This window comes from Sparassis crispa, assembly GCF_003851025.1.
Source record: "Sparassis crispa DNA, contig_000007F, whole genome shotgun sequence".
Lineage (NCBI taxonomy): Eukaryota > Fungi > Basidiomycota > Agaricomycetes > Polyporales > Sparassidaceae > Sparassis > Sparassis crispa.
Genome location: NW_020939754.1, coordinates 1,048,056 through 1,074,215, shown reverse-complemented (window position 1 = coordinate 1,074,215; position 26,160 = coordinate 1,048,056). Strand labels below are relative to the sequence as shown.

The following is a 26,160-nucleotide window of genomic DNA, read 5'->3' as shown; positions in this document are numbered from 1 at the left end:
CACATCTCCACCACTGACACGGACGGTCGCCAACATTCTCCACCACCATCGCCAACTCGGCCGCGACGTGCAGCAATACCAACACGGAACCTCGCCCGACCCAAACGCGCGTCCCCACTGGGAGCGCGTTCGCGACCGCTTTCCGCAGCACCTCGACCGCGGATGGCCTCCACCACCTGCATTCTCGCCAATGCGACCACCATGCAGACCTGCCGTTGAAATGCCAATACCGCACCTGGCCGACCACAAAACACGCGCCCCCCCTGCGCACGCAGTTTCCTCCCCCCTCTGGCTCAGGTTTTGCGATCGTGCACGGCTTGACCACCACTCGGACCTCCCGGCATGCCAACACCAATCTCGCGCTGAGCTTCTCGCAAAACACGCGCACCCGCTCGGTGCATATTTTTCTCCACTATTTTACTTACACTTTGCTGACATCCAGCAGTCCCAACACCGCACCTCGCCCGACCCAAATGTGTGTCCCCACTGTGCGTGCAATTCGGCACACGTTCGTTGCCCCTCTCCACAGCACCTCGACCGCCGACACCCTCCACCACCTGCATTCTCGCCAATGCGACCACCATGCGGACCTGCTGTTGGAATGCCAATACCGCGCCTGGCCCACTGCAAAACACACGGCCCCGCTGCGCGTGCCGCCACCTCAACCCTCTCCCTCACACTTCATGACCGCGCGCGGCTTAACCAACACGCGGACCTCCCAGCGCGCGAATCCCAATGCTGCACCTAGCCTATCGCACAACACGTGCACCCGCTCGGTGCGTATTTTTCTCTGCTATTTTGCTTACATTTTGCTGACATCCAGCAATGCCAACACGGTGCCTCGCCCGACCAAAACGCGTGCCTGCACTGCGCGCGCAATTCCGCACGCGTTTGCGCCCCTCTCCACAGCACCTCGACCGCTGACACCCTCCACCACCTACTCTCGCCAACCGGACCACCACGCGGACCTCCTGTTCGAATGCCAATATCGCGCCTGGGCCGCCCGGACCTCCCATTCGAATGCCAAGGCCACACCTCGCCCCTCGCAAAGCACGCGCCTGCGCTGCGTACGCAATTTCCTCCACACTCTCACCCCCGTTTCGGGACCGCGCCCAGACAGTGAATGCCGATGGACATGCCCCAACAGTCGCACCGCGAACAACTCCCACCTCACCCGATTTCCTCTCGCAACTGCCACCATGGCCTCCGTCACTGATGCTCCTGCAACCACCCCTGGCAGCAAACGCAAGATGAGGCATCTGTTGCCGTCCGCGCCAGTGCCTTCACCCGCAAAAAGGCAGAAGCCCGAAGACAGCGACGACATGTAAGTCTTCATACCCACTCACCGCCATATATCAGCCAACATGCAGTTCTTTGCAAATTCTCGCCGACAGCACACACCGACTCCACCGCATCCGATACTCTCGCAGACGATGCTCACGCCAGTCACCGACCCGACGAGACTCCCGGTAAGCCCTACCGCAACAAAGGAAAGTGCGTCAAGAAAACCAGGACACCGTGAGTCGCTGTTTGCCACCAGACAGACACTTCTGCTAACTGCACCATATATACAAGAACCGAAGTGCTCCAGTCGCTGTTGAAACTCAGGTACACCCTTTGGCAATTATCCACTGTGACTCACACTGACACTTTCTTGCAGAGAAACACTCGCCGTGACACGTGCCATGAACAACGTGTTTGTCCTCGTGCAACCTGTGTATCTCAAGAGGGCATTCCCTTCGAACATTGCCGAGGACATCCATTTGCCCTTGCTTTTTCTGCCATACTACTAATCAACCCCAAAGACGTCTGGACCACGTCTCGATCGCCACTGCACACGACATCATCAATCTCGCGACTGCAGACCCCACAGCACTCCACTTTGTCACCATTGGAGCCTCCGACTACCTTCAGCTCAAGACGAGCACCCATCTCATGCTCTTCTCTGTCGTCGGCTCTGTTACCCACAGCGACCTGATCAGTCCGAGCGGTCGCAGCCGTCAACTCTGCGTTGCACCATCAGCACTCACCTGGCCACGTGCGGCTGCCGTCCTGGGTGCCATTCTCAACAGACGAACACTCGTCTTCCCGTCGTTCCATGCCGGCCTCTCCTTCTCGACAAGGTTGACCACCGGCACCTCAAACACTCCAACCAAGATCCGCGGCATGGCTCCCGCCACTCCGGTGAACGCACAACGCGGTACGTGACGTCTCGCACTACAAAATGTTCGCTAACGCACCCTGCAGGTCCACCCCCCGTGCTGCCGGCCAATCGAGATGGTAAGATCGCCCCCAACTTTCTCGCACATGCGCCCTAACTCACTCCTCCCGCAGTGCCGACTTTCGACGGGTGTAAGCCCTTCAAGTTCTCCATGCGCTCCATATTGATTCTTCCCAAAATCCACGACGATCTCTCCACAGAGTCTGCCGTCCTCCTGCTCTTCACTCTTGGGAAGTACATCAAGAGCCACCCTGAACTCGATGACGAAAACGCCGACACCACTATCTCCCTCAACATCCAATCCATCGTCCTTCTCGCCAATCCAGGATTGATGCCCCGCGGCTTCCTCGAGGACGAGCCCATGCCCCTCCTCGGAGTCTTCCGACCGAATTCCGAGCCTGACCAACACCACTCGGATGACAGCGACGACGACGATGCCTCGCTCGTCTAGTTTTTCATTGCTGTAACTATCACAAATGCCTGTACTTGTACTATACGTATCGATCACACACCCTTGCTCATACAAAAACCGTGAGCACCCCGTCGGAGTCGGGGAATGGCGCGAGCGCCGCTACGATGTTGATATTGAATTGACTGCGGCGGCTTATTTAAACTTCACCGCCACTCTGTCGAATAGCATCGGGGAATTCGCCTGAATCTTGTTTGAGCTTGCAGCGCTGACAAGTGTGACCAAGTGTGACGCGAGTTTGTAACCGCGTGTAAGAGCTTACAATCGACGCGTCGTGCTGATACACAGCTTGTGGGTCTTCGTCGCCCTGGTACAGAGCATGTGCACCGGCCATCGCTGTTCCGTTTCGATCTCCGGAGCTACTCTGTATCCTATACATCTTGTAACACCTTCCCGACCGCAGCCAAGCCTGATGTTCGGCTTGCAACGTCATGTCAGACTCTCCTCAGCTTGACTCCTCTGGACAAGAGATAACCGATAACGCGACGCGCCGTGCCTTCCCCTTTGCCCTAGCTATCGTACGAGTTCCTACGGCTGGCCCTAAAGTGATCGGCATGTTGAACTTTCGGCGCGTGCATCTTTCTTTGTATTGTCTCTCTTCTGCTCCACCCACCACCTCTCGCATGAAGTGACGTGACTCCCGAGCTGTATCGTGCTCCGCAGACATGTTCATCTGTGTCATTGTATGGGGAGATATTTGTGTGCCTACGTTCCTGATCCTCGAGCTGAGAAGCTCCGTGGGTACTGCCCACGTTGTTGTGTGCAGGGGATGGATGGTGTCCACACCATTTGACCATTATATTCACCCTCACACCTCATCCTACACAGATCTTCTGTGAATTTCAGTCGCGATACGTCATGGGCGGCTGTGGTTCCAGGATACCAAGGGTGCGTGCACCAATATTTGATGGTCATTGGTAGTCTGGCCGCCCTCATTGCATGTTTGTCTGGATTGGGGTGATTCCATGCCACGTAGGCACATATATTTGGGAGTTGGCTTTGGTTTGGTCCAATATATTTGTTGACTAGGTATCTCATGTCCAGTGTAGTGGTGAGCACTGGGGCTAGCAGTATAGCCGAGATTTTGTGCATAGAATGGGTGCTGTTGCATCTAACGGTGAAATGTAAGGTCTTACCAGAAACATAAGAGCTATCATCCTGCTTGAGTTGCACGAGAATTCCGGATGTTCACAATTCTTATTGTTCTTGGCAGAAGCTGCATAGTCTTATCTGTGGTTATACTCAGGGCTACAAGCCTTCTACACCTTCCATATATTTTACACCTTGTAATGACTTACAATTGCTGATAAGACCCGTACCAGAAAGATGCAAATTCCCCGATGAGTATGGGCACGTGATCTAGTTTAGAGGACCTCCACTCAGTCTTCCTCCCCACGCAGTACTGTGTGTCACACGAAACTCTTTTCTCCAGATTTGACCGTAAGTTAAGCAGAAGATTACTCTGGAAGCATCACATCTGTGTTCCGGTTCTGGTGAGCGTACGAGGAATCGTGAATTGAGTGATAGTTTCACTGACACCCCTTCTTTGGCAGCGGTCCTAAGTGTTGTTCGAAGAATCAACTTCGGTGTGCCCGTCTGGTGAAAGGAGTACCTGGAATTTTAAACGGAGTGTTATTGGAGATATTGGAGAGTGCTAGATCCGTCTGAGGCGAGGGTGGAGGTTGGTGCGTGACCATGGCACATCCCAAGGACAAACACTACTGGAGACAGCTCAGAGAAGCTCTGACCGCCGGAAAGTGGGATATCTCGTCTCCGGGTAGAGCGACTAATGGAACGCAGCTGTCGTGGTCGGAGCTGCTTCGAAAGTTCAATAAGCATTGCGTCGGACATACCGACGTCGCCGAGCTCGCGTCTCAAACCCAGGCACTCTCTCTTCTTCTCTCCGCCAACTCCAGCGATCATAGCCTCGACGGCAACGATGTTAGCGGACGAAATCCTCTCTTACTGTCTCAGGAATGCATGTTGCCCAAGGAGAGAATTGAAGAGGCGACGGCTGGGTACAATGCACTTAAGACTATTGAATCATCAAACTTAGACGTGAGTGTACATATCATACTGCCATTAAGACGCCATTGATATAGGTATGAAGTCTATCAAACTCGCAGTGGCATACTATGAATACGCACTTAGGCGACCTGCGGAATGTCTCGCCACTCTCGCGCAGGCGAAGGTTCCTACAGACGTTCAGGATTATACTGCACCGTCCGGCACCGCACGATCGAAAGTGACGAACGGTTCAGTTCCCGGAGCCACCTCTGACAGTTCCGTTTCTTCACCGTGGACAGGCAGCGTTACCACCACCCTGTCCACCGCATCGGTCGCCGACATCAGCGACGGCAGCTCTTGGGCTGTAACGGAGAGCATCCGCAGTATATGTTTGCAAGGTGAGTAATTATGTGCTAGTCGCTCTGGTCGTTCATCACCACATTTTTTGCTTAGGCATGTCGTATGAAGTAATTTCACCAGACGACCCTCAAACAGCTTTCAACGCGTATCTCACGGCGTCCTCGCTCATTGGCTATGTTGCGTCCGAGGTACCTGCATCTGTTCCGCAGAAGGCTCCGGCGACTCCCTCTGCGGGCATGATGAGTCCAAACACGTTCTCGCGCTACCGCGAACTTTGGCGCTGGGTCGAGCGGCTGCTCCGGCGTGCTATCATCTTGGGTTCATATCTCTGCGATGTCCGCCAGACAGAACAAGAAGGTGGCGTGCTCTGGAAGCTCTTCGACCATTATCACACCTGCAGCGGTCATTGGCCACCAACATTCCGCCCAGAGCTGCGCTCGACCATTGCTGTGCTTCATCTTCGCGCATTCGTGCTTCGATATGGACGTTTGACATCACCTGACTATTCAGAACCGGCATCCGGAAGTGACAAACGTCACCGCTGGATCAGTGCGGCGCGCTCTGTCATCCAAGAATATCGAGCGATCCTCAGCATCAGCACACAGTTCCCTCGAGCTCGCCAGCGGAACGTGAGAGTAGAAGACCTTGTGGACCTTTGCGTCGCCATCTGGGAAGCTGACGGCGCTGTCGGCGAGTACGCTGGCTGGGTCATCGACGTGAGTGAGCACCGATCGACGCGTGAGCATCTGGCTCATTGATGTCACACAGGTATTGTGGTGGGCAACGCGACTTACCTTCAACTCTTACAGGGTCTTTCGCCACATGAGCCGTCTTCTGTACGTCTCCGGCGATTCGGAGCTTGCGAAACGCACGTTGCGCTTGTATGTGCAGGTTGTAAGCAAAGCACGAGAAGCTGGTCTTGGAGAGAGCGAGCATTACGACACTGTGACCTTGGGGGGTGACGTTGACACAGATCAGAACTGGGTACAGGCACTGATTCATGGTGCGAGAATGCTCTGTAGGTTAGGATTGGCCGAAGAGGATGGCTCGAAAGCGGTTGAAGAGGCTAAGGAAGCGGCCGTGATGATCGAAAAGGCCAAGACGCGGTTGGACTCCAGGGACAAACAGCTTGTTGCCAGCCTACAGCTAGCGGAGGGAATCTGGAATACTACCATGGCCAATATTGGTAGGCATCACTCTGCCGTTGCATGCTTTTATGCCATGATGACGAACTCATGACAATGCTAGAACGGGATCCGCGCACCCGGCCTTCATACTTTGAGAAGTCTCTTCAGCTTCTTCTTACTTCAAGGGAATCGTTCTCAACGCCCTCCGTTCACTATCACCTGGCGCTGGCGTATGCACGGCCAGGCCCATCTCAGGATTTGCAGGCTGCCATAGGACACGCGCGAACAGCGGTCGAAGGTGATCCTGGGAGTGTCAGACACTGGCATCTACTAGGGCTACTTTTGACGGCTATTGGAGATTGGAAAGCTGCAAGAGGTGTCCTTGATATTGGTGCTGGTGTTGGTGAAACAGATCTTGTGGACGACCCTCGTGAAGCGCAGGAGAGCGCACAGCTTCATAGTGTCGACGGGCTTCATGCTCAAGACTTTGCCCTCTCCGGTCTTAATCAAGCTACTCTGAAAGCGAATGGCGGGGCCAACGGTCACCCACCAAATGGACACATTAACCCATCTGTCTCTCACATCGATAATCATTCGATTACAGTACTGGCCCATGACGCTACCACCATTCCTCCTTCTGCTACACTCTTACAACCACTTCCTGATCATCCACCTCCCTCCCGCCAAGAGTCGTTTGAACATGCTTTGCAATTGCGCATGACGCAACTCACACTGTCCGAGTTCGTGGAAGGTCCGGAGGGAGCGGGAGAAAAATGGGTTGAAGTGTTTCAATGGTTTTCTGAGCGAAGAGAAGTAGGCATGGATGATAGTAAGTGTCAAATCACGTCCCTGCTATACCCAGTGGGATTCGTGCTGACTATGGCCGAATCCAGGGAGGATGTCCATTGACAGCAGACGTATTTCTGAAGAATTCAAGGCACCTTCTGAAGTTCTCTCCGCGGAAAGGCTTACAACGCCGAACATGGGCGAAAGATCCCTGCCAACGATACCCTCGTCGGCGGAGGGCCTCGTCGATCAGATACCCATCCCTTCTACGCCCATACCCATTACCGTCACGCCAGCTTCACCTGGTATAACAAGTCCCTTATACTCCGCAGAATCTTCGACGCCGTCGCAGCCCGAGCCAGGAGAGGAGCTTGAGAAGCATCGGGCTTCCGGAGAGAGCAATCATAGGGATATGTCGAGGGGGAAAAAGGTGCGACAGGTCCTCAAAAGCCGTGTATCTAAGGGTCAGGCAACAATAACTACGATCTCGAGGAAAATTGGACACAATGTTGGAAGGCATGGTAGTCTACACATGAAGAGATCGAATTCTGCGCCTGGTGAGTTGGAGACCAGGTTGACGGAGTTCTGCTCACGTATACCGGTTCGGTTTTAGATCTACACGCTGTGCTAAGTCAGACACCCTACCAAGCCTCATCAATACACCTGCGACAACATCTCAGCATCTACGCGTCGCAACAGGACCTCTCTCTTTTGCAGCCGCCACCTCCACCTCCACCTCCACCGCCGCCTTCGCAATCTTCTACACCCACCACCTACAGACAAAATTACCGGGCAGCAAAAGATCGGCGGTTGCTCAGCAATCTATGGTTGATGTCTGCGGCGACCTTCCGAAGGCTGGGGAAGATCGAACAGGCCCGAGCAGCGATTCAGGAGGCGGAGGTTAGGGATGAGAATAATCCTGCTGTGTGGGTACAGGTGTGCTGTTTATCCGCCCTTACCCTTGCTTCCTCTGACGCGCTGCGTAGCTCGGCCTGTACTACATGGCTCTTGACAATGAGCGCCGTGCATTGGAAGCGTTTCAAAAGGCGTTGTTCATCTCGCCCGACGACATCTCCGCGACCATCCATCTTTGCCGGTTGCATCTTCCATCCACGTTCTCACAGTCGCGACCACGACAAAATGCGGTCGAGTCAGATCGTGACGACGTGGACTTGTCAGTGGGCCTCTTATCCGACCTGACCCGCGGAGTTGCATGGGACGTACCGGAGGCATGGTACTTCCTAGCAAAGCACTGTGGCTTGCAGGGAAGGAAAAGCTTGGAACGAGATTGTCTCAGCTTTGCTCTGACGTTGTCCGAGGCAAGAGGGTTGCGAGATATTGGCGTGGCTGTCGGATGGTGTCTCTAGGAGCGTGTCCATGGATTTTCTTTCAGCTGCTGGCTGTCAGAGTGCACTGAAATCTGGGATAACTTAATTGTACCCCTAATACACTTGCTGAGTCGTTATACTGGATTTTATACTTGATCTAATATTTCAGCATGTGATATGTGTTGAGCTTCCGACATATGGCTGGTCGCCGTCGCCGTCGCTTTTCGCATGAAGTCTTATCAGCACAATCCATCTTGGACATTGAACTCGTAACCTACCTTATTAAATTCTCAGTTGTTCACAAAGGGATAGTCCCATCAGTCTCGTCGTAATCTGGCACCAATACTCCAATGTCTTCCTTCTCTGCGAGAGCCACCACGGCGCATGCTATGGCAACATCCTGGATGCCAACACCGACAGATTTGAAGATGGTGATGTCGCCGCTCTTCCTCACAGCATCAATCTTTTCATCCAGCGGCACCCATGAGCGTGTTATAGTCGCAGCTCCGCGTTCGGAGCTTTGAGTGTAGTTGACGAGTTCCCCCAGTTCTACGAGGTCGGACGGCCCAAGACCAGCAGATATAAGTTCACCCGCCTCAGACTGGACATCATTTGATTGAGATATCAGACGGTGTGACTTTGTAAATAGCCAGTATAGAGCGAAAGAAAATGGTACGCACCAGACATGCGTCTCGAGAATCAACCACAACTCTGCCAGCCCGTTTCACGAGATCGCTGTCTATCTCATGCCTGAAATATGAGGGAATTGAGCGCTCATCCTGAATACAGAAAATATGGGTATACCAAACATTTGGAAGTCGAGAGGTGCACGCCAGTAGACTTACATTGCAGGCGTGTACGATCCTATCAGACACAAGTGCGTGCCGGGTGAAACATACGCAGACGGGAAGAAGGGGGTGGTAGAACCGGTGGCCGTTATTATTATGTTCGCATTCTTCACTGCTTTCTCCATGTCAACAACTTCTCTCTGCTGGGACTCCGCAGTGGCGTTAGGTACTGATGGCAAAATTCCGACTTCGAATTCGACGTTTGGGAACTTTTCCCGAAGTGCCAATGACAGAGCAGAAAATCGTGAGCTCAAAGAACGATTTATAAGAATGCATTTGTGAATGGTCGGATATGATGAGAGGAACAATGAGACGTGAGCGGATATCTGCGCCCCTGCACCAACAGTCAAAAGAACCTGGGGTGGAGAGGCAGGAGAATTGAGCAGGCGAGCGGAGAGTAGAGATCCTAAATAGCTTCCAATGAGCGGCCGAAAAATAGTACAATGCTGAGAATAAAACCAAGTCACAAAGAATCCACGGATGCGAGGAGGGCGAGAGGCGAGGACCCGGAGTATACATACCAGACGCATTTCGTAACGCGGTCAAGCGACCTGCATTTACAATGGCCTTCACCCGCCCTGAGTTCTCGTCAAGAACGAGAGTGCTTGCCGGCAGTCCGCGTTCTTTCACAGCTTGTGGTGCCGCAGACGTGGGCACGGAGACAACCTTGATCGTGGTGCCCACTGAAGCCATACGTGAGGGCATAAAAAGAGACGTGTGATTCTCCATCGGAAGTGCAACACGGTGCGGTTGCGAAATCCCTGATGATGTCCATTTGTGTGATTGGGAAAGAGAATGAAAAACCTGCGCCATGAGATCGACAAGGTCGTCGGGGTGAAATCTCGACGTAACCCTGGCCACATCTGACGCGGAGAGTACCAGCAGAGACATGGTGGTCAGCAAGGTCTCCGAAGAGATGATCGTGTCCGTATGGTAGTAACTCAACGCCAAGGATCATGCATTAGCGACGTAAAAGGAAGGTATAGTAGTCGTTATCCTGGTCCAATGTCTTGCCTACATTTGGCCCACATACCTGAAGTGTCGTGTCAAACGAGAACGGTCTAGTTCAAACTATCAATCCGAGAGACGCGAGTTCGACGTAAACTGTTACAGCAATAGTACTACACGACCCGGCCGGTATGCTAACAGAGTCAGAACTTGTGATTACGGTAGGATGCAAAGTCTAAAAATAATCGAGGTAAAGAAAACGGTAGCAGTAAGATAAACCAAAGATAACACAACATTCAAACGTTCATCCTCTTGCGCTTTGGCGAGCGGGTATCATCTTCGTCCCTTGGTATAAAATCGACCACCTCGAACTCCGAGTCCCTACTACGAGAACGCTTTCTCGGTGAAGGGCCTGAGTGACTTGGTGAAGGACCTGCGCGAGAAGGTCCAGGGACAGGCTCGCGGGTATCTGATGTCCCCGACAGTCCAGCGGTGGTAGCATCTGCTGCAGCACCTCCAAAGTGAACGGCAGGGCCTGGGGTATAAAGGTCGTCGAGAGAATCGTCCGGAGACATGTTCTCCGCGAATGGAAGTAAGTCTGGGGTGGGAGGAGTACGCCTTTCCTGCGCGTGACCCTCCGCGAATCCTTGAGGTGGGGGAATCACTGGTTCCACAGATACAGATCGAGGACGCCGAGGCATCCGACCCCTCCCTGCAGGTACTGGACCTCCATCACGAGTCGTAGAACCGGATGGGCCATGATGTGGTCCATGTCTGCCCGGAATCCTACAGCGAGTCGGGTAAGCCGAGACAACGTCTTCCTCGAGCTCCAACGCGCGCCGGCGCAAATGTCGGCAGGATTGCAGCAGTTCCTCCCATGCTGCACAGTCATCCCTCTCCTCTTCGCCTTCTGAAAGCTCCACACGAGGATCCTCGGCATAACTCGTGCTGGTGTGATGCCGCGTATGTGGCTGGTTGTCTCTCCTCTGCCGGTAAGGCGGTCGGGCCTCCGAAGACGGTGGTGGGCGCGATGCATCGCGCAACTCGTCGAAATGCCTCATCGCGTCCGCAAGGTTCCGTTCTAATGCAGCCAACGTGCTCTCAGCACGGTCCATCTCTTGGCGCCTCAGCCTCGATAGACGGCGTGCACGGCCCTCTTCGTCATCCCTGAGCATCTCTGGGTGGCTGTATTCGTCGAAAGCGTATTCACGCCTCAGACGAGTGCGACGATGTCTTACATTATCGTCGTTGGATGTGCCGGGATGACTATGGGCAGTACTAGCGTTTTGATAGGTAGATCCAGCGGTAGATCCAGCACCTCTATCATCAGAGACGGGGTGGGGTATACGGCGATGCCGGCTGTCGACACCCACTGGAGAAGATCTCGACACAGAATATGGGGAATATCTTGAATGGTGAGAGTGAGTACGGGGTCCTAAGGGACTTGGCCTGCCAGCAGACGGACCAGGATTGCTGGGACCGTCACTCAAACCGTATCGGGCTGCAGAGGTTATCAGCACTAATCACACAAATATAAGACATCTAGGTACTCACGACGTGCGAAATCATCAGCCGGTAGTTCTGATGCAATGTAGCTGGTGCGTAAGCTTTCACCATAGGGTGGAGTAGACCAAAGGTCAAACCCGAGTGCTGTCACAGCGCTTTCCCGGTCATGTCTCGATGACAAAAGGTAGTTGCCTTCCGGACCAGCACGATTCCCGGTAGAGAGTGTGGCGGGCGGAATTGTGTAAGGTGCCCGAGCAGGAGATGGAGGCTGGGGTATATGATCAATGTGACCGGGGTGTCGAGGAACCACTAGATATTCTGTTAGTGAATGTTCAACCATAGGCGAAGGGCTTACTTGACGGCAAAATCGGCGGCGGTAGGTAGCGATCAAGGTTAAACACACCGAGCGATGTGCTTGGGGGTTCTTGCCTCGGTTGATGTACAGGATCCAGGGTCTGTATTCCACTTTCAGACGCAGTCTCGCTACGATCAGAATCATCTTGTGGCGCGCTAGACTCTTGCTGAGCGTCGCCCCCTCCCAACGTGGAGTTATTCTCAACCACAAACGTGCCGGGGAGTAGACCACCGAGTCCCGCGACGGTTGCAAGGACTGAGGAGCTAAAGGTATAGGCAATGTCAATGACATGCAATCGAGGTTGGCGTAGTTCAAACCTTCCACGGAACCAGGAGAAATACGCTACATCGCTTTGTAAGAGGTTATTCTGACTTCAACGGCGTAGAACGTACGTGGATACATCGTGTTTGCGCTTGCACAAGCAGTAGTAGTAAGATTTCAACGATTTTTTCTCAGATAAGTCGTTTGACTTTGTGGTGGGATGGAGGTTGAGGAGAAGGAGGAGGTCGGCCGTCGACCGCCAATTTATAAGGTGCCACATTCCTTTGTTCCAAGCAACACGTGCATGGCCCTCACAATGCATCCCAGAACAAAAGGTTGCGTTCTTCAAGAAGAAGAAAATCGGTGAAAAATCATTCCTGCTGGCCGACATCGATATCTACGAGATAGACAAACTGGCATGATTAGAAAAGACTTGGAGACGAAACAAAAACAGACGGGTTTGGGTGGCCACCGCCACTGGGTTGGAACAAAGCAATTGTTGGAGTTGTTCTTCGGCACCTGCCTGATTTGGATCCAATACTCAACGCTTATGTAACGCCTGTTGCCAGCGTGACCTCCACACAATCATGGGTCAATTGGTCTGCAGCTGGTTACGGTCATGTTTGTCTGATTTTGAGATGTTTTCTTGTCCATTGGATACCACTACGAAGAATTGCATGAGAGATGCAAGCTCTTGTCGAACGTGAATATCACCACCGGGCGGTGGCGCAGATGAACGACCACTTTTTGTCAAGTACAACGTAGAAGACAACGATGAACAACTTCAAGTGCGACCAACGGTAACACGGGGTACAAATATGAGTCTGTAGGGATCACTTGCCTCAGTCATCGATCTCGCCACTCATGGGAAAATCCAATGATTCCACCCGCAAAGCTGCCAGTAAGTGTGTGGATTTCTGGTTTTCCTTTCTGATATGTACAACAGGCTCAACTCATCAAAATCAAGGTGCTGACACTGAATTCAGCAACGAGGCATTGCCCCCAATGACGTCTTGCTCGGATCCTACATTACTGCCGCCTCCAGAAAGAAATGATGCCACGACTTCACATCGAGAGGGCGGTCAGCCTCGAGAGGATACCGCCATGATCGGCCGTAATGAAGGAGTATTCTCTTACCCAGCAATGTATGTCTTCTTCTATTCAGATTAATGTTCTTTCATAAAGCATCGTCGCAGGAATACGTCTGTTCTGGCCTCATCGTCCAGCAGCGTGGAGACCCTCAAGGCCTTAAACTCTGCAAAAACGCCCCTGCGAACTGCCACTTCATCAAATGCCCTATCCACAGCGGCACTCGTAACACCCTCAACGCCGACTAGTTCGGCGCTCCCCGCTTACTCGTCCACTATTGCCCACCCGGCGTCAACGTCAAACCAAACTTCTAGCCCTAATCCCAGACCGAAATTCATTCACATACCAGGGGAAACCAAGGAGGAAAAGACCGAATTGATTCGCAGAGGAGGCGCAGCATTTTCCAGATCTATCCGTAGTGGCCAACAGCGGACCCATCGTTCAGGTAGCGTATTTCTCTGTCCTGTCGCGGTCCCTGTCCTCACCGGCAACATGCAGGTGTCCCGCCGTTCCCGCTCCGCACTATTGCTCACGACACTCTGGTGGATAGGGCCTGGCTCTACTCCGTCCAGCGATTGGAGGCGACTCGCGCGTATTCTGACGTGGTGATCGAAGCAATGGTCGTACCTTCTCCTCGTCCGAAGATACCCGTCATGCCACCGCAGCCACGGATGCCACGAAAATCGACCCAGTTGGAAAAGAAACCCACTCCTCGCGTAGTTCCAGTTTCGGATGTCAAGTACAACACGTTTGGTGCTGGGGAGGACGGGACACAGGGTCACCAATTCGTTGACGGCTCTGCTACGCCTGCGGTTGGTCGTAATGCTGAGCCATTGATTCTCCCAGACAAAGGGAAAGGCGTCTCTCGCGGCGAGGACGCAGGCGAAAGCAGGGTCGATAGTGGACCCCCTTCCCATTCTCTCACATTTAACCTCACAACTCCTACTGGGGAGGGCAGAGAGAAGGGGAAGAAACGTGCACGCGATCCAGAAGACGATGACTCCTTGGCTGGCGCGCAGCATGGACAGGCACGTCCGCGTTTGAAAAATTAAAGCGGCAGCACCAAACCGACTTTACCGTCTATGAAGAACAAGTATCAGTGAAATTCGGAGTCGCGTTCTCTCGAGTGTACGACTTTTGTATGGTATTTATCATTACAACGACGCTGTAGGAACTGTCGACGTCGACAGCTGTTGTGCGGCTGTGCCTGTTGATCTCAACAGAGTCCTATCATCGACAGGTGCGAGGATGAAGTCAGGAAGTCAGGAAGCTCATCAAGTTGACAACTTCTACATCAGTTCACAAGCTTGACGTCGATACGAAGCTTCTGAGATCCTGGGCCGCGATGTTATTTCACTTGTGCCATATTGGACGGGATCTACAATAACTGCAGGTACATAACCATGTAGTTTAATCACGAAATGAAAGTCTAGAGGTATCAATACATTCTATCATGTTTCGTATGTGATATGCAGGACTTGAAAGAAAAGATGCTGGAGATGTAATAGTAGACCCATGGGTCATTGTCGGGCTGCCAGTGCTGAAATGAGGATATCATAATCCAATTTCGCCGCTACAAGAACGACTCAGTACCTGGCTCGAGAAAAATCTGTGGACCGGACACACCTTTGAGAACCAGCCTCGTGAATTCTCTCGCCAATTTCGGCTGTTCGTTCTCCAACCGGCGCAAACTCTCGACACTGAGCTTCCACAGTACTGACTGCCGTTCCACGACGCATGTCGCATTGCGAGACAGCCCTGACAGTGTCGAGAGTTCTCCGGCTAGCGTTCCGGGAACCATCGACTCCTCCATGGGTAAAGTGTGTTCGTTGAAGCGGTACATCGCCCGCAAGATACCGGACTCGACGACATAAAGTCCGTCTGGTTCGTCCCCCTGATTCCAGAGGACGGTTCCCTCTGGAACGCAGACGCGCTCTAGGTACGGTGACAGTGGCGCGAATCGTTCCGGGTCGACAGGCCCGTATGACGAAAATACCTTCACCAGCGTATTGTACGGTTCTGTAGCTGCCGAGATCTGGTCTTGTGGAGGTGAGTGATCTATAAGCGCGCAACATTTAGTCAGTGTGTGACGCGAGGCGACGTAACACGAACCACGGGCAATAGTGCGCCAGCCAGCTTCGAGGATATGAGATTTTCTTGGAGTAGTCGATAGAGTTTCTTGGAATGCTACCATATCCACCTGACGACCTGGCAGCGCTAACATACGATTTCAGTCAAGGTGTTTGACACTAGCTTTCGGCTCCAGTATGACTGACCAAGTATTGGCACATCGGCTTTCTGAGAGGCAAACCACGCCCTCAGATAGACGTTCTCCGTCCCTGATATGATATCAAGTCCGCATAAGATTATCACCAGTTGCAAGAAAATCGCACGCACACTCCAGCGCGTCATTGAATGTCGAGAACAGCTCCACGCCATCCATCTCCAGTAACCCCACATTTTGCAGTGCTATCCCCACGGGCGACTCCACAGAGAAGCCGCAGAACACTAAGACGACCCGCTTTGTTGACAGTAGGCGCTGCACCCTTACGAATGCCTCCGCCGCGGACATGTCCACACCTGCAACGAGAGACAGATCGAGGATAAGGAAGCGCGTCGGGTTGTGCTGCCAGGTTGGGCCCTCTACGAGTGTCCGGATTGTTTCTTCCACGTTCGTAATGGTACCAAAGAACAGGAAACCTGAAAATCGTACTAGTGAGTGACAATTGACCATGAACACAAGGAGATGAACCACCTTGCAGCCTCAAGATGGTCGTCTGCTTCGAAACCTCTCGGAGATAGGCCCGATGGGCGCTCGGTCTCCGCACCGTCGACATGGCCGTTTCGCCTGTATGCAGCGCACGGATGCTTCTCCGCCTAGAGCTCTGTACGACGAAAAAGAAGCCTAGCACAAGGTAAGTCGATAAAAGTATAGAAAATACTAAATAAACATACAGCAGACGACGATGCCGAAGAGGACGCCGATAACAAAGTCCCACACCGTCATGCAAATCATGATGCTCGCGATCGTGATATACTCCGCCCTGAATTAAAGGTTGGAAAATGCACTCAAGCAACGGCATGAACCCATATGCCTACCTGTTGACACGATGTCGGGTGTCCCAGAGTGCCTCCTTCACGAGATCAATACCTAAGACAAAAATCAAAGCTCCCACGACCATCACCGCTACATGCCACTGTCAACGCATGATGACATCTGGACATCAGAAGAACCTACGGATGTATGCAATCGGCGCGGTACCAATGAGGAGTAAAAGGGTTGTTGCTCCCGCCAGCATGAAGCCCGCCGTGCGTGTATCACCGCCGACCCGATAGAATCTGACCATGACCAATATTAAGCTGGAGAATCGCCACATATTTGAGAGCAGGCGTACAGCAATGTATTTACGTAGACCAAGTAATTCGGTCTGCAAGGAGTATGTCAACATCCACAAAACGCGTACGACTTCATGCAAAGTCGGAGACATACACAGTGCCCAGTGCTCCAGCGATAAGATTCGAATATCCATGTGCCACGAGCTCCTTATCCGTCTTGACATCGTGGTTCAAAGATACCGCTGAATTCCAGTAGTCAGATAGTTGCCTGCGATGCCGGCTACAAGATAAGAAGGCGCACCCAGCGCAGGGACGTTCAAAGGAGGATGCAAAATGTTGAAAAACAATCTACCAACCCATATCATCAGTCAAGCAGGGACAGTCGCTAAGTGAACAGCACCTACAAAGCAAATTGTGTAGGAAGGGTTTTCCACAAGGCTCTCCAATGAGTCGCGCTAAAATCTACGTATCCCGGTCAGGATTCCATCATGTCATGAGATGATGACAACAGCTTACCATAGAACGAGTAGAAATGATACCACGGTTCAGGATTCGTCCCCATATCAAACAACCACCCGTCACTCCGGAGCGTTCCAACATCGAGGTGCGCAGCGGCGACGACGACATAGAATACAATAGGAATAATCAAGAAATCTGCATCCCCGTTCTCAGCTCATCGGCACAGTACTCACGACGAATGCCAGCTGAAACGCACAGATAGGGAAGATGAGCTGGTGCTCATACTTGTGAGTAATGACGCGCAGGAGCACGGCGAGGCCGAAAGCGGGCGCCCACAGTGCCAAGTTGTGCGCGTTGAGGAAGAGGTACTTGAAAGTAGCAAAGTCGAGCGCAAAGTCGTCGTCCGCCATGCGCGTGCTGACGGTCAAACTTTGCGTGGGCATGAGATTGTGGACACTTCTCAATCAAGGGCAGAGCCTCACCCTGTGAGTATCAGAAACACACCGACACCACCGATGCATCTTCAGAACGTGAGTAAAGTGCTGACTACTGTGCGATAACTGTAGCGTACCCGACGAGAATATGGCGAGGGAAAAAGCCAATCAGAGAGCCCATCCTCAGCGCGCCCAATAGGAAGAATGTAAGCCCTGTGAGGCAAAGTGAATGCCGCGATTAATCGACGATGGGCATCGAGATCCGCACCAGTTATTATAGACGAGAATGCGAATGCGACGACGGTCGTCGCAATGATCTCGCGTGGTTTGTCTTCCCCAACGTACTCAGCTATGCTGTTGGCCAATATGTGGAAGAAGGGCTGATGGTCACGACCACCTGATTCAGGAAGACGCGTAGTCCGAAGTGGTCAAGTGACATACCACGACTTCAATCATCATACTGCCATTGGCACCGGCAAAACCGCTGCCTCCCGCAGAATAAATCAATTGTGAAATAATCGCGCTGAAAACAGACTGCGGTCAAAGTTATACCTGTCGTTCAGACGGGAGTTATACGCACGTTACGAAGAACATGGACACGCCGGCCCCACCAAGGTTTGAGAACACTCCCGTAGCAGGGAAAGTGATCATCCCATCTACCTCGATATTGAGAGACCCAACTTGATCAAACACAACGCGAACTCACATGAAATACCGTCAAGGATATTGAGCAATGTCCCGAGGACGACCGCAGGGAGCGACCTGACCGCAGTCGCGCCGAAGTCGCGCATAGTCGAGAATGCAACCTTGCGCCAACTGCCCTCTCGGAGAGCATCAAGAAGATGACGTGACTTACGATCTTCGTGAGGGTGGCCGTTGCCATTGTACATCGGCTGTGCAGCTTCCACGTCTGGGAGGAGCGGCGCCGTTTCAGAAGCTTCGCTCGAGACACTGCTGGTACTCGGTGACCGATGCGGTATGGCATGCACGTACGGCGTAGCTTCAACAATTGGCGTGGCGGGGTGAACATGAAACGTCGGAGTTGGATTGGGTAGTTCCGCGGTAGGCGTCGGAATGGACGAGCTCGCGAGCGAGGGCGGCTCGCCATCCTGAGTCTGGCGTGCCATCAGCAGGGTCAGTGCGGACGGGTGGTGCACCGACCCAGGATATCCTTTGGGAGTCAAATTGCCCGAGCGAAGGGATGAGACGGACGTCGCGGACGCGGAGAGATCGGTAGCGCCGTCGGAGCGTATGGACTGAACGGAGGGCACGGACATGGACGACAGCTGGAGCGGGAGGTGCGCCTCGGCGTCGTCCTCGGATTCGACCGCGTTGGGGAAGATGAACGAATCCTGCGAGCGCGGGGAGAGTGTGTTCGGCGTCTGAAGAGGCATATTGGATATCTGCATGGTGTTGTCCCGGATATGGTCCTGCGTGTGGGGCAGCAGAGCGGGGTGGGGCCTCAACGACTTGATGCTGGTCGAGACGAAGCTCCTCGGCTGTTGCAGGCTGTGGATGGTTCGTGAGCGCTACCGCGTAATTGAGAGATCAGCTGTCCGCACCCTGCGCGAGTGACTGAGGAAGCACTGAGGCGAATCAAGGATTCGACGGGCGAGAGGGACCCTGTGCCACGGCCGTCCACGTTCGCGTCTTCGTCCGCCCGTAAATGAGGTGATCCAGAGGGCCCGGGGCTGTCACGTCCTGGGGCAAGCATATGACGAGACATGATGACAGAAACGCGCCAGAACGACGTCGACGACCGAGGACTTGCAAAATTTGAACGGATAGACCGTCCGTATGAGTCTATGAATACTCTACAGCTGCAAAAGTATGCATGAACTGGGAGAGAGATAGCAATGTGGCGGGTAGGAGATAACGGGAGGTGGTGGTCGCGGCCAGAGTGAGCGCTCAGCGCCGCGGCCTTCAAATTTGACGTTGCTGGACGCAGTCAACATCGTAGGGTAGAAATTGTCCTGCACCAAACCCTGCACACCAGATACACGTTGGAGAAGTAGTTGGTCGAGCACGCGGTGCGCGTCTATAGTCTAGTGTATAAGTCAGGCAGGATCACATCTCACGATCTCACGCAGTTGACAAAGATTGAATGTTCACGGGAAATCTCCAGAGCCGCCCGCCGGTCACGGAAGTGCACGCCTTGCGTTATGATCCTATGTGGTTGATTGACATATAGAGTTGTGGGAACAGCTTAAACTTGGTACGATCCGGTCTCGTGGTTTGCGCACTGAACTACACAGAATGTATATGCTTGAGCCTTGCAGTGGTGGAAGACACTTTATCTCGGCCATCGACACGGCATGGAACGTACGAGAGGCACTGGTGGGATCTCTATGCTGCGCTACGCGTGTAACCAGGACGTAGACAGGCGTCAAATAGCATCAATCAGGAGGTGGGTATGTTCTGCGACATCCTGGTCGTTAATGCGGCGCTCTAAGAAAGGAACATCTGCCTTTCTCTGACTGCGGGTTGTTTTCATGAGCCTAGGTCGGTGCAGTAGCTTACTACCCACCGAAATCCCAGGTGGACGGTGGTATCTTAGTACTACATCAGTCCTCCTTCGTGTGCTGACGGAACTTAGCCGAAACAGTAGAATTGTGCTCATGCATGCACTCCAGGACGTGCAGAAAGCGTCAGGCGTCCTCGTGGTCCCCTACAGCTGCATCCTACGACTTTTTTGATACCCAAATCCCATGTGTTAGAGTATACGGCTCGAACTTCCTGAGTAATTAGTAAGTGGTCCCTACGGCTACATGCATTCTCAGGCTGATATACGCCTTCCAGGAATTCTGAAATCCAACCGCCATACTACTTTTAGCATCGCCAGAAATTGGCAGAATTGCATCGCCTCCGTCTGTCCGGAATACGGAGTTCTCAGCCACCGACGGATATCCGAATTGCCTTCCGTTGTTTCGTATTCCAGTCTTCAACGGCATTGCACACTGGTTTATCCTGGGTTGAATCTCATAATTCTACGATTCAACAAGTCACCACTCACACTCTCAACGTTCTCTTGGCAAGAGCTCATCGGTTTTGTCGAGACTGCCACAAGAGCTGCTTCTTATCGAGTCGTGCAAAGCTTCAAATTCAGCTCGATCCAAGTTTGAGCTTCTCATTCATATAACAATTCGTTACGTAGCGCACGGTGCGACTGTACTCGTAGTACTCTGTCTAAAGTCTGCATACTGTAGAAACATTTTATGAAATTGGTGGATATCCATTAGACGATGAGGCGTATATTGGCGGAGTTTAAAATAAATCGATCCCGGCAAGGCGGTGACTGACGCGGTCCTCATATGCAGTCATCGCCCAAAATACGACTCCAAGTCTTCCGTCTTCGACTTACAAACAACCACGACGGACCACGACGGCGATAACGGTGACCATGACCTTCATACCTCTTCTTGTTACCGTCGACAACGATGACGAGACACGGACGCGTATACTCACGCGCATATACCTGATGATTGCCCTCTTCATCGTCTCCTTCTTCGCTGTCTCTTTCCCGGCCGTAGCACGCTCTCGGCGCAATCTCCGAGTCCCATCCTTCCTTTTCTTTGTCGGGAAGCACTTCGGGACGGGCGTTATCCTTGCAACGGCGTTTGCACACTTGCTGCAAGATGCTTTCGCTGCGCTGATGAGCGAGAAGGTCAAGGAGCGCTGGGGGATCGGAAAGTGGACAGGGCTGATAGTGTGCGTTCTTGACTATCATCCTATGTTCTGAATCATATTTTCAAACTGTTAACAGTCTCAGCTCGCTCCTCTCCATCTTCCTGGTTGAATGTGAGCTTCGTACTTATCCGCGAAAAAATAAAAGAATACTCACCTCCCAGCAGATATTTCAACGTCCTTCGTCGACCGCCTGCACTCCTACTCCTCCGAGCCCCCATCCCCATTATCCACCTCACCTCCACATTCGCCGAAACCGAGTAGTCCGTGTCTCGCTGCGCGAACACACCTACCCTCGCCCCCGCCCGATGGCCTTGCGGACCCATCCCCTGCGATCATGGTCCAGAATCTGGAAAGGTTGGTCTATGCGCCAGACAACATCTCACAGCAGGAATGTTCTTCGGCGAACAGCCCGCCGACGGTGACGGAGCACACGCCAATGTCCTCCGCCGCCGCTTCTTCGCAGCGGAGACCATCGTCTTACTCTACCTTTCCCGCTCCTTCAAACCACTTAGACCACGTGAGGACCCCGCGCTTCTCCCCACACGCACATTTTCATTCGCATTCGCATTTGCCCCTCGGCCGTGGGGACGGCGGGGACGGGGCGGACGACGAGATCTTCGCGGGCGGGCATCACCGGCACGAGGAGCGCACCGCGCATTCCCGGCACCACTCTCACCAGTACTGGGAGGCCTGGCGGACGTGGCTTGGGCTGCGGCAAGGCGGGGAAGGGGGTGTGGACGAGGAGGCGGAGGCGGAGGCGGCGGCAGCGGCAGCGGCGGAGCGTGGGCGCGAGGCGGAGCGTGCGCACAAGAAGGTAGCGGCTCATGAGCCCTCGCATGCGCACCTGGATCTTGAAGATGGGTACCTCAGTGATGGAGCGGATGAAGGGGGAGCACTGAGTACGCTTGTCGAGGACGAAATCGGCGATAGGGAGGAGGCAGAGAAGGTGCGGGTGGGGCGGCGGCGGCAGATCGTCGGGATACTGGTGCGCCTCTATTTTCTCCTTTAAATTGAATCGAGAAGAGAAGAGCTGACGCGGCTCTGTGGGCAGATGCTGCAAGTGGGCATCATGCTACACTCGCTTGTCATCGGGCTCACGCTCGCCATCACCTCCGGGCCCGAGTTCAGTAAGTCCAACTGCTTCACCATCCGGTAACCATGGGCCGCTTCTGACACCCGAAGTTAGCTTCGCTCGTCATCGCCATCGCGTTTCACCAGCTATTCGAAGGACTCTCGCTGGGGATCCGCATCGCGGGTCTGCCCGACTCCGGGGCGGCTACAAGTACGTTTCCCCATCTTCCTACATTCTATGTGTATCCCGCTGACCATGTTCGCAGGTCTGTTCAGCCGCGCTCTCAAGCCGACGCTCACGCTGGCCTTCGCGCTGACGACGCCCATCGGGATCGCCCTCGGCTTGGGCATCTTCGCACCGGGGACTGCTGGCGGCGACGAAGGTACGTGTGTCCTGATCTCCTACCGATGGCACACTGCTCATTGTCTTGTTGTCAATGTTGGTTTCGTGTAGCGCACCTCCTCTTGGTTCAGGGCCTGATGTCAGCGCTAAGTGCGGGGATGCTTATTTACGCGGCGTGCGTGGAGATGCTGGCCGGGGACTTCGTGATGGACCCGCGGCTCTGGCGGGCGAGCGTCCTGCGGCAGGCGCTGGCGTTGTGCAGCCTCTTTTTGGGCGTGGGCGCGATGGTGGTTGTAGGGTAAGTGTACTCTGCTCGTGTACTGGTTTCCGAATCATTGCTCATGCATTGTGCTTGTATCTGCGCTTAGATTGTGAGTGTTCCCCTGCGAGTTTTGCACGAGGTGTCTAACTGTTTCGCAGGTTCGACTGACCGCGTCACGGACAATGTTTCTTGATTTCTTGGATGCCAGACACGCATGAATACTTTCTATCCTCGCACGACCTTAACGAACCCTGCACTGGCTGCACGCCGACTGTGCCCGCACGATAGATGACAACGCCGGGAGTACTTGTACGCCACCCCTGTAATCACTAGTTGTATATCTCGTAGAATCTGTGCTCAACGGTGTAATCTTTCAGCGGTCCTTTGGACCGCGGTTGTATCGACTTCGTGTGCCCCTCACTGCTTGTCTTTCGCACGAATGACAGAGAATAAGTGAGGTCTTAAGTACAGAGCGACGGCATATGGATCCGTCCATGCCCCGAATGCTAACTCATCGCGACCAACGTGGATCGATCACCAGAGTGTGGCGGCGGACGTTTGGGGACCCCACCCCGGGAACAATCAGTACCGCCATTTCCCCGTTGTTGAAATTGTCTGTGGGGCTGGCCGCTGATGGAGGAGGATCGGTAGGAGTACTCACGGGTGCCTCCGCCGGTGCCTCTGCCGGTGCCTCCGCCGGTGCATCAGGCTGACTTTGAGTCAGAGTGGGCACACCCATAGTTGTCTGTGGGACGAACGTCGCGATGGGTGGGCCTGGGAAGACGTACGGTGCGTCTGGGTTGTCGTAGACCTATGCGTACAGGCGTATACATATATACTCACAGACAAGCTAAAGGAGACTTACGTCGACGTGTATTCCAGGGTCAGTGGCTGCGTACGCCCCTGGGAGCGACACTGTGTCGTTTGGCGAGGGCACCATCGTGCCGTCGCCGACGATGTTCAGCTGCGTGCAGGAGGGGTAGAACTCTGCGCCGCCTACGCTCATCGCATTTTGCAGGGCGATAAGCTGGTGGTGGACGCGCCCCCATTCAGACTGATTCCACGAAAAGAGAGGAAAGATTGGGCTCACCTCGTTCCTGACCAGGTAGGGCCCCGGCATGAGATCACTCGGCAGGATGACGGTGAAATTTGCGCCATTCACTACAAGGAGGGGTCAGACAAGTGGGTGACTGGCGAGTCGGCGTGGGGACACACTGATGTTCGCCTGCACCCATGTACCGTCGCTCTGCTTGGCAACCTGGTCGATCTTGAACCACTGGCCGTCCGTTGCGTTGAAGTCAGTGCAGGAGGAGCCCGGGCCGCCACAGGAAGCCATGTAGGTGAGGATCGGCCCGACGCCGTGTGGCCACTGGGAGATATATCGTCAAGGTTCCACTCTGCCAGAAGTATGAAGTATTGGGCACGTACATGCCCGCCCGAGCCAGAGACCCAGTCAAAGGTCACGTTGCTCCCGGTTTGTGTCCTCACGTCTATCGGCGCACTCTGTGCGTCGAGTCCACATGCCAGGTTGACGTCGGACGTGTTCTGTACCGGGCTATTGCTAGACACTATTCGTATGGGACTGACGGCTGAACAACGATACATAGTAAGCGATGTGGGTCGCGGATCGGAGCAGTGCAATAGGCTCACTTTCGTTGTGTCCCGGAGGATTCCCTTGGTAAATTGCACCGTCAATCCCTACTTCCGTGACAAAGCCGTGGGCGGAGGCAAGCCGGAGCACGGAGCAAAGAGAGAGCAACAGAAACCACGACATGGTGTACGACGGACAAGGCGAGGAAAAAAATACACCCAAGACCAGGAGTATAATCCAGTTATACTCGACGAGACGAAACTAGCGTGCACAAGGTGCATCGATCTCAGCATTGAATTTATATGGGAATGTGCGGCTGGCATTTCACACTGATCCAACACCCGTGAAGTTCTATCGTTGCAATGCAGACTGAGCCTAAGAAACATGCCCGAGTAGTCAGTCTAATCCTACCGTTACCATGGCGTTGGGACGCTAGGGCACTAGATGATAGTGCATGATCATCGTGGTGAGTGGTATTGCAGCTGACACCACTAATACTTTTTCACGACTTCCATCACCGAAAAGCTACGTCCTCTGACGGCAATAATGCGGTGTTGTGTTCATCGTCCACGAGATAGTAATCGTACTCTGCCACACATTGAGAAAATCACGAACTCACTCGAGTACTTTATCCCATGATACTTACTAGGATGGTGGAGTAGAAAAATTTGCCACATTATTGTGTCTTTAGGCGGATAAAGAGAAGGCTGACAGTATTCCGATTCCCTAAAGAATCGGTTATCAGTCTGTGCACGTATGGTGGTTGCTGACATAAAGTTGTACCCGCGCCGCATATAGTAATTTTCTCTTAGAATGGTTATCCGCTTTTTTTACTTTCCGTCTTTAGGCCACCCGATTCACTTCGGGTTTCCCGCTTCCTGTTCAAGATTTTCGCAACACAAAGTCGGCCGGCATTCCTTGAAAGTTTATTTCCGATGAAAGACTGGAGGAGGACCGATGGCTAGGGGTGATTGTCTGCATCTCTGCACCCATCCTCTATCTTCTCGCAGCTGCATTCACTCTTCACGTAGATTCTGTATGCTGCATAGATGTGAGTGTGCCTGATACTTCCTCCCTCCTTCTCTCCCTTGCTGATGTCGACACTTGCAGCTTTGGATTTATATCCTCTCCTCATCGTAGACAATAAACCAGCTACTGTGTGGCTCGTCGGAGAAGTCGACTCATCTTGGTTCAAACTTCGCGGTGAACCCTTGGCCGTTGTGAGCATCAAGATCGGTTCAAACACTTCAGATGTTTTGAAAGCATCATGCTTCCAGAGCACCGGGAGTGGAGAGTATGCTTCTGTATGTTGAATTTCTTCTTTTCAACAAATATTTGTTATTCATTGCTTTAAGGTGGAAGCCTTCCAAGACGTATTTGATGCCGACACCAAGTTCGGCCCCAGGAACACTATGAGACAGATGCATGCCACGGACATCCACAAAAATGATCTCGTCCTGGTCGAATGTAACGTCACTCGTTGGAGGGTCAATGCTAAAGGTAAGGCTTCATACGAGAAGGGCTGGACCAAGTGGCGGACAGGTTTCGAACTCGTCACTATAGCGCATCTGTATGATGGGCCCCAGGAGATAAGAGCTGTTGTCCCGCGCGCGGAAGTTTCATCATTCATCTAAATAGCCTCTATCTTATATGAGCCTGTGCTACTGCTTGT

General features: G+C 53.3%; 9 protein-coding genes across 9 annotated transcripts; 5 read left to right on the top strand and 4 right to left on the bottom strand.

The window, feature by feature from the left end:
- Nucleotides 1-473: 473 nt before the first annotated feature.
- Nucleotides 474-2,672, top strand: SCP_0803550 (hypothetical protein; the record flags this gene model as incomplete). The annotated part of the gene is made up of 4 exons (XM_027760945.1): nucleotides 474-1,324; nucleotides 1,806-2,200; nucleotides 2,248-2,280; nucleotides 2,335-2,672. The coding sequence occupies 4 exons, from the start codon at nucleotides 474-476 to the stop codon at nucleotides 2,670-2,672; spliced, it is 1,617 nt and encodes a 538-aa protein (XP_027616746.1).
- Nucleotides 2,673-4,385: 1,713 nt separating this feature from the next.
- Nucleotides 4,386-8,337, top strand: SCP_0803540 (predicted protein; the record flags this gene model as incomplete). Its single annotated transcript, XM_027760944.1, has 8 exons — nucleotides 4,386-4,748; nucleotides 4,801-5,095; nucleotides 5,151-5,773; nucleotides 5,826-6,243; nucleotides 6,306-7,013; nucleotides 7,078-7,527; nucleotides 7,584-7,906; nucleotides 7,957-8,337. 8 exons carry the CDS (start codon nucleotides 4,386-4,388, stop codon nucleotides 8,335-8,337), a joined length of 3,561 nt encoding a protein of 1,186 aa, XP_027616745.1.
- A 259-nt stretch (nucleotides 8,338-8,596) lies between these two features.
- Nucleotides 8,597-10,037, bottom strand: SCP_0803530 (Ketimine reductase mu-crystallin; the record flags this gene model as incomplete). The annotated part of the gene is made up of 4 exons (XM_027760943.1): nucleotides 8,597-8,899; nucleotides 8,979-9,048; nucleotides 9,144-9,552; nucleotides 9,668-10,037. The coding sequence occupies 4 exons, from the start codon at nucleotides 10,035-10,037 to the stop codon at nucleotides 8,597-8,599; spliced, it is 1,152 nt and encodes a 383-aa protein (XP_027616744.1).
- Nucleotides 10,038-10,390: 353 nt separating this feature from the next.
- SCP_0803520 (hypothetical protein) lies at nucleotides 10,391-12,357 on the bottom strand (the record flags this gene model as incomplete). The annotated part of the gene is made up of 5 exons (XM_027760942.1): nucleotides 10,391-11,595; nucleotides 11,649-11,909; nucleotides 11,956-12,218; nucleotides 12,273-12,297; nucleotides 12,348-12,357. 5 exons carry the CDS (start codon nucleotides 12,355-12,357, stop codon nucleotides 10,391-10,393), a joined length of 1,764 nt encoding a protein of 587 aa, XP_027616743.1.
- A 723-nt stretch (nucleotides 12,358-13,080) lies between these two features.
- Nucleotides 13,081-14,357, top strand: SCP_0803510 (hypothetical protein; the record flags this gene model as incomplete). Its single annotated transcript, XM_027760941.1, has 4 exons — nucleotides 13,081-13,117; nucleotides 13,163-13,361; nucleotides 13,413-13,750; nucleotides 13,804-14,357. The coding sequence occupies 4 exons, from the start codon at nucleotides 13,081-13,083 to the stop codon at nucleotides 14,355-14,357; spliced, it is 1,128 nt and encodes a 375-aa protein (XP_027616742.1).
- A 468-nt stretch (nucleotides 14,358-14,825) lies between these two features.
- Nucleotides 14,826-19,260, bottom strand: SCP_0803500 (Uncharacterized protein; the record flags this gene model as incomplete). Its single annotated transcript, XM_027760940.1, has 22 exons — nucleotides 14,826-14,878; nucleotides 14,932-15,363; nucleotides 15,418-15,522; nucleotides 15,582-15,644; nucleotides 15,703-16,005; nucleotides 16,061-16,210; nucleotides 16,261-16,349; nucleotides 16,405-16,492; nucleotides 16,544-16,644; nucleotides 16,701-16,733; nucleotides 16,796-16,883; nucleotides 16,943-16,989; nucleotides 17,046-17,103; nucleotides 17,158-17,295; nucleotides 17,357-17,529; nucleotides 17,583-17,621; nucleotides 17,672-17,747; nucleotides 17,803-17,914; nucleotides 17,976-18,057; nucleotides 18,115-18,190; nucleotides 18,241-19,043; nucleotides 19,097-19,260. 22 exons carry the CDS (start codon nucleotides 19,258-19,260, stop codon nucleotides 14,826-14,828), a joined length of 3,273 nt encoding a protein of 1,090 aa, XP_027616741.1.
- Nucleotides 19,261-20,934: 1,674 nt separating this feature from the next.
- SCP_0803490 (Zinc/iron permease) lies at nucleotides 20,935-23,065 on the top strand (the record flags this gene model as incomplete). Its single annotated transcript, XM_027760939.1, has 9 exons — nucleotides 20,935-21,242; nucleotides 21,298-21,332; nucleotides 21,386-22,206; nucleotides 22,273-22,348; nucleotides 22,408-22,503; nucleotides 22,559-22,675; nucleotides 22,747-22,933; nucleotides 23,004-23,006; nucleotides 23,056-23,065. The coding sequence occupies 9 exons, from the start codon at nucleotides 20,935-20,937 to the stop codon at nucleotides 23,063-23,065; spliced, it is 1,653 nt and encodes a 550-aa protein (XP_027616740.1).
- Nucleotides 23,066-23,408: 343 nt separating this feature from the next.
- On the bottom strand, nucleotides 23,409-24,671 carry SCP_0803480 (Cellulose-growth-specific protein; the record flags this gene model as incomplete). Its single annotated transcript, XM_027760938.1, has 6 exons — nucleotides 23,409-23,708; nucleotides 23,763-23,924; nucleotides 23,988-24,058; nucleotides 24,113-24,266; nucleotides 24,326-24,486; nucleotides 24,548-24,671. 6 exons carry the CDS (start codon nucleotides 24,669-24,671, stop codon nucleotides 23,409-23,411), a joined length of 972 nt encoding a protein of 323 aa, XP_027616739.1.
- Nucleotides 24,672-25,526: 855 nt separating this feature from the next.
- On the top strand, nucleotides 25,527-26,122 carry SCP_0803470 (hypothetical protein; the record flags this gene model as incomplete). Its single annotated transcript, XM_027760937.1, has 3 exons — nucleotides 25,527-25,539; nucleotides 25,599-25,792; nucleotides 25,844-26,122. 3 exons carry the CDS (start codon nucleotides 25,527-25,529, stop codon nucleotides 26,120-26,122), a joined length of 486 nt encoding a protein of 161 aa, XP_027616738.1.
- Between the last annotated feature and the right edge of the window lie 38 nt (nucleotides 26,123-26,160).